At 45.5% G+C, this 8,256-nt stretch overlaps 1 protein-coding gene across 1 annotated transcript in view; it reads right to left on the reverse strand.

Moving 5' to 3' along the window:
* The window catches only part of LOC120999231 (kinesin-like protein KIF28P), a 64,700-nt gene that overhangs the window by 26,326 nt on the left and 30,118 nt on the right, over positions 1–8,256 (reverse strand). The window contains exons 5-8 of the mRNA XM_040430104.1: positions 5,483–5,550; positions 5,248–5,390; positions 4,972–5,093; positions 4,683–4,773 (exon numbers count right to left, since the gene is read on the reverse strand). Coding sequence (XP_040286038.1) covers positions 4,683–4,773; positions 4,972–5,093; positions 5,248–5,390; positions 5,483–5,550 — 424 coding nt within the window. The remainder of the gene's footprint in view (positions 1–4,682; positions 4,774–4,971; positions 5,094–5,247; positions 5,391–5,482; positions 5,551–8,256) is intronic.

The following is an 8,256-nucleotide window of genomic DNA, read 5'->3' on the forward strand; positions in this document are numbered from 1 at the left end:
CTGCTGCCACCTCGGCCTCTTCTGCTGCTGCCGCAGCCTCGGCCTCTTCCTCCGCCTCTGGAGGAACGTTGGCACCTGCCGCCCATGTGATGTACCACCAACACCACCACCTGCGTCACCAAGCATCTCAACCATGTCACACGGCAGCGTTCAGCTCTCCATCTCACAAACATTTGAGAGAAAGCGTAAATTCCCACCTAGCCACCCTCGATCCCTGGCCCTGAATGCCAGCATTTCTAAACTACTGGCCTATGAAATGCTGGTGGACACAGACAGCTTCAAACAGCTCATGTCGCTTGCTGTCCCACAGTATGTTGTTCCCAGCCGGCACTACTTCTCCAAGAGAGCCGTGCCTTCCCTGCACAACCAAGTATCCGATAAAATCAAGTGTGCACTGCTCAACGCCATCTGTGGCAAGGTCCACCTAACCACAGATACGTGGACCAGTAAGCACGGCCAGGGACGCTATATATCCCTAACTGCACACTGGGTAAATGTAGTGGCGGCTGGGCCCCAGGCGAAGAGCTGTTTGGCGCACGTCCTTCCGCCGCCAAGGATCGCAGGGCAACATTCTTTGCCTCCTGTCTCCTCCTCCTCCTACTCAGCTTCCTCCTCCTCTTCTTCCACCTGCTCATCCAGTCAGCCACACACCTTCACCACCAACTTCAGCACAGCCCGGGGTAAACGTCAGCAGGCCGTTCTGAAACTCATATGTTTGGGGGACAGGCCCCACACCGCACAGGAGTTGTGGCGGGGTATAGAACAACAGACCGACGAGTGGTTGCTGCCGGTGAGCCTCAAGCCTGGCCTGGTGGTGTGCGATAATGGGCGAAATCTCGTTGCAGCTCTGGGACTAGCCGGTTTGACGCACATCCCTTGCCTGGCGCATGTGCTGAATTTGGTGGTGCAGAAGTTTATTCACAACTACCCCGACATGTCAGAGCTGCTGCATAAAGTGCGGGCCGTCTGTTCACGCTTCCGGCGTTCACATCCTGCCGCTGCTCGCCTTTCTGCGCTACAGCGTAACTTCGGCCTTCCCGCTCACCGCCTCATATGCGACGTGCCCACCAGGTGGAACTCCACCTTGCACATGCTGGACAGACTGTGCGAGCAGCAGCAGGCCATAGTGGAGTTTCAGCTGCAGCACGCACGGGTCAGTCGCACTGCGGATCAGCCCCACTTCACCACCAATGACTGGGCCTCCATGCGAGACCTGTGTGCCCTGTTGCGCTGTTTCGAGTACTCCACCAACATGGCCAGTGGCGATGACGCCGTTATCAGCGTTACAATACCACTTCTATGTCTCCTTGAGAAAACACTTAGGGCGATGATGGAAGAGGAGGTGGCCGAGGAGGAGGAAGAGGGGTCATTTTTAGCACTTTCAGGCCAGTCTCTTCGAAGTGACTCAGAGGGAAATTTTTTTCAACAGCAGAGGCCAGGTACAAATGTGGCCAGACAGGGCCCACTACTGGAGGACGAGGAGGACGAGGATGAGGAGGATGAGGATGAAGCAGGTTCACAGCGGGCTGGCACCCAACGCAGCTCGGGCCCATCACTGGTGCGTGGCTGGGGGGAAACACAGGACGATGACGATACGCCTCCCACAGAGGACAGCTTGTCCTTACCTCTGGGCAGCCTGGCACACATGAGCGACTACATGCTGTAGCGCCTGCGCAACGACAGCAGAGTTGCCCACATTTTAACGTGTGAGGACTACTGGGTTGCCACCCTGCTGGATCCACGGTACAAAGACAATGTGCCCACCTTACTTCATGCACTGGAGCGTGATAGTAAGATGCGCGAGTACAAGCGCACGTTGGTAGACGCGCTACTGAGAGCATTCCCAAATGTCACAGGGGAACAAGTGGAAGCCAGAGGAGGAGCAAGAGGTCGCCAAACAGCTGTGTCACGGCCAGCTCCTCTGAGGGCAGGGTTAGCATGGCAGAGATGTGGAAAAGTTTTGTCACCACGCCACAGCTAACTGCACCACCACCTGATACGGAACGTGTTAGCAGGACGCAACATTTCAATAACATGGTGGAACAGTACCTGTGCACACCCCTCCACGTACTGACTGATGGTTCGGCCCCATTCAACTTCTGGGTCTCCAAACTGTCCACGTGGCCAGAGCTAGCCTTTTATGCCTTGGAGGTGCTGGCCTGCCCGGCGGCCAGCGTTTTGTCTGAACGTGTATTTAGCACGGCAGGCGGCGTCATTACAGACAAACGCAGCCGCCTGTCTACAGCCAATGTGGACAAGCTGACGTTCATAAAAATGAACCAGGCATGGATCCCACAGGACCTGTCCATCCCTTGTGCAGATTAGACATTAACTACCTCCCCTTAACAATATATTATTGTACTCCAGGGCACTTCCTCATTCAATCCTATTTTTATTTTCATTTTACTATTATATTGCGGGGCAACCCAAAGTTGAATGAACCTCTCCTCTGTCTGGGTGCCGGGGCCTAAAAATATCTGACAGTGGCCTGTTCCAGTGGTGGGTGACATGAAGCCTGATTCTCTGCTATGATATGAAGACTGATTCTCTGCTGACATGAAGCCTGAATCTCTGTTATGGGACCTCTCTCCTCTGCCTGGGTGCCTGGGCCTAAATATGTGACAGTGGCCTGTTCCAGTGGTGGGTGACGTGAAGCCTGATTCTCTGCTATGACATGAAGACTGATTCTCTGCTGACATGAAGCCTGAATCTCTGTTATGGGACCTCTCTCCTCTGTCTGGGTGCCGGGGCCTAAAAATATCTGACAGTGGCCTGTTCCAGTGGTGGGTGACGTGAAGCCTGATTCTCTGCTATGACATGAAGACTGATTCTCTGCTGACATGAAGCCTGAATCTCTGTTATGGGACCTCTCTCCTCTGCCTGGGCCTAAATATGTGACAGTGGCCTGTTCCAGTGGTGGGTGACGTGAAGCCTGATTCTCTGCTATGACATGAAGCCTGATTCTCTGCTGACATGAAGCCAGATTCTCTGTTACGGGACCTCTCTCCTCTGCCTGGGTGCTTGGGCCTAAATATATGACAATGGACTGTTACAGTGGTGGGTGACGTGAAGCCAGATTCTCTGCTATGGCATGAAGCCAGATTCTCTGCTATGGGACCTCTCTCCAATTGATATTGGTTAATTTTTATTTATTTTATTTTTATTCATTTCCCTATCCACATTTGTTTGCAGGGGATTTACCTACATGTTGCTGCCTTTTGCAGCCCTCTAGCTCTTTCCTGGGCTGTTTTACAGCCTTTTTAGTGCCAAAAAGTTCGGGTTCCCATTGACTTCAATGGGGTTCGGGACGAAGTTCGGGTCGGGTTCGGTTCCCGAACCCGAACATTTCCGGGAAGTTCGGCCGAACTTCTCGAACCCGAACATCCAGGTGTCTTTATTAAAAATATGAAGTTCTTTTTTTCTGTACATAGATTAGATGCTCTAATAGAGGGATCTTAATTTTCTCTCTGATCCGTCAGCTGGGGAGCTGACGGACTCATTATCTCTGCTTTCTGACAATATAAACACCCATCATAGCTCAATCCTTATTTTACTGATAAGAATGTGGCTTAAATAAGTGTTTCTGAACATTTAATAGTTTAGAGATCAGGTTTATTAGATGACTGGTACAAAGTGAAAGTATGGTTCACACAGCTAGAAAAATGGTTAACTCTTTGTGACAGAACGGCTCCATAAATCTTTTATAAAGAAGAATTGAAAAAAAGAATTTTTAGCCCAAAATGAGTAAAATGGAATAATGAAAAAAAATAAAAATGCCCCAAAGGTGTACATAGCTTTTAATGTCTAATCCTGTAATCATACTGCCATCCATCAGCCACCCTACTAGCATAAAGATGGGAACGGATGAAATAAACTGCAGGATCAGATTACCACAGAGATGGATAGGTCTTTATAGAACTGTAGTAGACCCAAAAAGAGGAAATTTTTGGACCTATTGCAAAGTTACTTTTTTTTCTAATTTTAGATGCATTGTGAAAATAACAAAAATGTTTGTGAAGGCGTATAATAGCCTTTAAAGGGATTATCCAGGAATTTGATATTGAAGGCCTATGCTCAGGATAGGTTATCAATATCAGATTGGTGGAGGTCCAACTCCTGACACCTCCGCAGATCAAACGTTGTAAGATGCCGTTGTGCTCCCTGGAGCTCCAGTGAATGGTGCGGTCTGTTAACAGCAAACCAAGCACAGTGCAATACATTGTATAGTGGCTTCACTTGAATGGGACTGAGCTGTGCCCAGGCGACATGACTAATTAACTGTGACAGCACTTGTTCAGGAGGAGGCTAAAGTGCTCACAGAGCGCCGCAATCGCTACGAACAGCTGATCAGTGGGGGTCACGGGAATCGGACCCCTGACGATCTTATATTGAAGACCTGTCATGAGGATATGCCATTGATATCAAATTCCCAGATAACCCCTTTAAGGGTATATTTATTTACAGATTTGTTGTAGAGATTTCTGTTTTTGTAAATCTGATTTCTGTACTTGCAGAAATCCATGCACACGCTGCAGTAACAATGCCATTCAGGTGTATGGAAGGGTATGTTCAGTCAGAAATTTCTGCAAAAAATGTGCTGCATGTGAAATAAAGTTACAGTTCTAGCTCAAATAAAAAGTCTCTTGAATGGTATCCTATAGTGAGAGAAGTAAGCACTGTACCTTCTTTTATAAAGTGCTTAAGAACTCCAGAAAGCTGTGGGTCTTCATTAATGTTCAGCAGGTAAGGAAACGACTGCATCATACGCCTCTCCTGGAAACAAGCATATCTTCAACTACTATCTACTCTTATCTGATGGGGACCCCAACAGAAAGTGGTTCCCCACAGGAAAAAATAATCAATAACACCCTAGTGGCCACCTACTCAGGCCACTTCTTGTTCCAGCCCAAACTGCAGCATCATTTTTTCAATGAAGATATATGTTGGGGACATATCTATGCTGTCAGTTACCTGTGTTATTGCAGCAAACTGCTGCTCCCATTCTTCCCTGGCCTCTTGTAGCTGATGTTCCCAAGCTGAATGCATTGCCTGGATCCGCAGTTTATTTTCTGCAAACAACTGCCGAAGTTCTTCTGTGATTCCAAGATAATATAAAAGCACATTGAGTATATTGCATGAAGTTTCAGTGCTCCCCACCTTCACAACAGGGGCACCATGAAGAGAGGACCATAATATGATTAGATAAATGTACAGTAGAAAGAACTGATGGCAGAGATCTCCACCTACTTGTTTCCTGCTCCACCTTCTTTCCTGAGCTCCCCAGTCCTGTCAGTCGGGACAGCAGTTTGTGGTTTTCTGCCTTCAGCTCTTTGATAAGACGCTCTGTGGGACTTGCATTAATAACTGCTCTGTTTTTAATTTTCTTTGCCCTAACGGAGGTAACACACACTTGTATATACTGTAGTATTATCATTCTCTTGTATCTTTAGAGTTTAGAACCATATAGAAAACTGAGTAGTACCTTTCAGCATATCTTAGTGTAGATAAAGTCTCCTCGTAGCATATATCAGCTGGACTCACTGCAGCAATCTAAGAAATATAAATACATGTGATACAAGTCCCAGTGATACATATCTCATTCATGTATAGTATATTTAAAGAGGACCTGTCACCACTCTGGAGATGCCTGTTTTAGCAAATAATTATATTTCACAGAAATCATTATTCTGGAGCATCTCTTTGTATGACTCCATATTGTGCCATAGATAGAGTAATGGAGTAATGGAACAACATAGAATCATAAGAACAGATGCCCCTGAATAGTGATGAATAAACCAGTTGGGATGAAGGGGTCCCTGCACAGTCTGACACTGTCCAATCAGTGTTGCCTAAGGCAGACAGTGAAGGGACACATTCTCAACTGGTAACACCCAGTTGTACCCTTTTTATCATCATTGACCCTAAAGAGTTACAATATTTTTAGTCTGCAAAATAGCTCTCATCCAGAAGGAAGAAAAAAGCTTTACCATTTAAATCAAACGTCTTTTAAAGAGCACTAGATAAAGGAAGGTGCTGGTAGTAATTCAAACCAGCAAAACAACTGATAACTAAAATTTCCACACACTCCAAATGTGTGCTCAATACATTCTCATTGGTTTCTCATCTTTTAAGGGGAAAATCAGATTATAGATGGCAAACATTTTCAGTCAGCAGACCTTCTTCAGCCCATTTGAATGCCTGAGACAGAAAGATTTGAGGAAAGCATGGCAATGTAATGAGAAATATACAAAAACTTATTGAACACAAGATTTGGGGTGTAGAGAAGCTGTTTATTCAGTTTATCATTAGCTGGCCCTACTTCTTTTCCTCTTCCCTTTGCTATTGGGGTTCCTCAGAATTTAGACCTAGTTCCTCTCTTTTTTCCCTCTATATATAGCCCCTATGGAAGAAACTAGATTTGGCTTTTAGATACTATCTCTATGCTGATGACACCCATTTATATACCTGACCATGTGATATCTCCTCTGAACCCCTACAAATTAGTAAGGTGCTGTCTGTAGCATCATGCTCTCTCTAAGAAACCGCAATCTTCACAGTCATTAGATCCAAATTCAGTTCATATCTGTACATACACAGGTGTTGGCCGGGGACGGGCACCAGCAGCTTTATTTTTTTATTTTTTGCTTCTGTTTTAAACAACTTTATTGAGATATTCACAAATTATAAGAAGCTTACTACATTCCAGTAAGACAAAATGTACAATGTTACAAGAAGTTTGACATTGCATTACATAAACCGCAACATAACCGTCAATAAAACTTTATACCACATCTAAGTAAGAGCTAAAAGACCATTAATGACAACTGAATGACCTTTGGTGGGGACTAAAAGACCTTGAACTTTGGGGCCGGGAGAGCCCAGGTGTCATGATCCGTGGGATTGGAAACCAGTATTGGTGCAGATATACCGCGTTTACCACAGTAGTCATAATGACACACTTACAATGGATTCCTAAGGGTGGGCGTTTTTTCTAGTGACAAGAGATTAGGGAGGGATAAATCTATAATTTCATCTGGGGAGTAATAGAAATTCATAAACCAGTACCATTTTTTGAGGAACCAATTTTTCCCACAATCTCTGACTGGCCCTTTTCGATTCCACCATGTCCATAAATTGATAGTACTTTAGTTGCTGAGTGATGTCTGACATGGTGGGTAAAGATGGGTCAAGCCATGCTCGTAATAAACAACGTTTAGCTACTATCAGAATAATATGGACATTTGGTGGAATTTTCCCCGGTTTATGTGAGGGATCATTAATGGGCGAAAAAGAAAGGAAAAGGAGCGGCAGTGGAGCTACTTGGATCGGACTGGACCAAATGCTATTTATATAACCCACCACCTCGCGCCAAAATGTTTGTACCCTCGGGCATGTCCAGATCCCACGAAACAGATCTGTACCTTCCTTCTGGCATTTGGGACATGCCACCATCCTGTTAGGGTTAACAGGAGAGATCGGTATGTTGAAGCCATAGTAGGCAGAGTGTATTAGCTTGAAATGTGTTTCTCGACACTTGTCACTAATTGAAAATAAAAGCAATGATACCGCGCTCTCACTATATCAAATGTTGCTGCAAGCAACCCTCCCTCCCTGCTAGAAAGCTCCCCACAGCAGTATGGTCAGTCTAAGTTACCTTCTTTTTTTTTTTATCAGATATTTTTATTTGATTTTCCAATAATATATTACGAACAAGGGTGAACCCCCCCTCCCCCAATCCCATAGTCCCGTGACCAATAAAGTCCAAAGTCCATGGATCCAGTAATGAGTCCTGCAGTAGATCAACATGTATAATCGTACGCACATTGTTGTGCCCTATATCCCAATTCACATCCCATATGTCTGTCTCACAAACACACTCATCCCGGTAGTACATAACATCCAATCACTCTACAGTCATATCTTTCAAGCGCGCAATCTCTAGCAATAGTAAAACATCACATTGTGTTTGGCCTAGGGGCTATGTATATCTCTGTAATGCTGCATCCAGGAAAACCAGACTGTCTCAAATTTTTTAATGGAGCCTCTTTTGTGGTACACATACTTCTCCATTTGAACCAGATTGTGTACCCTAGCCACCAGCTCACGTATCGTGTTTTGTCTATCCAGTGGAATGCAATAGTTTTCCTAGCTTGATATAGGATCTGCCAGCTTCTTTTTCGGCATGCCCGGCAAGATCTCAAAATATCCTAGTACACATGGTAAGGGTGCAACATCTAGGTTTACCTCAAAGACAGT

Source organism: Bufo bufo, chromosome 4, assembly GCF_905171765.1.
Source record: "Bufo bufo chromosome 4, aBufBuf1.1, whole genome shotgun sequence".
In the NCBI taxonomy this organism is placed as follows: domain Eukaryota; kingdom Metazoa; phylum Chordata; class Amphibia; order Anura; family Bufonidae; genus Bufo; species Bufo bufo.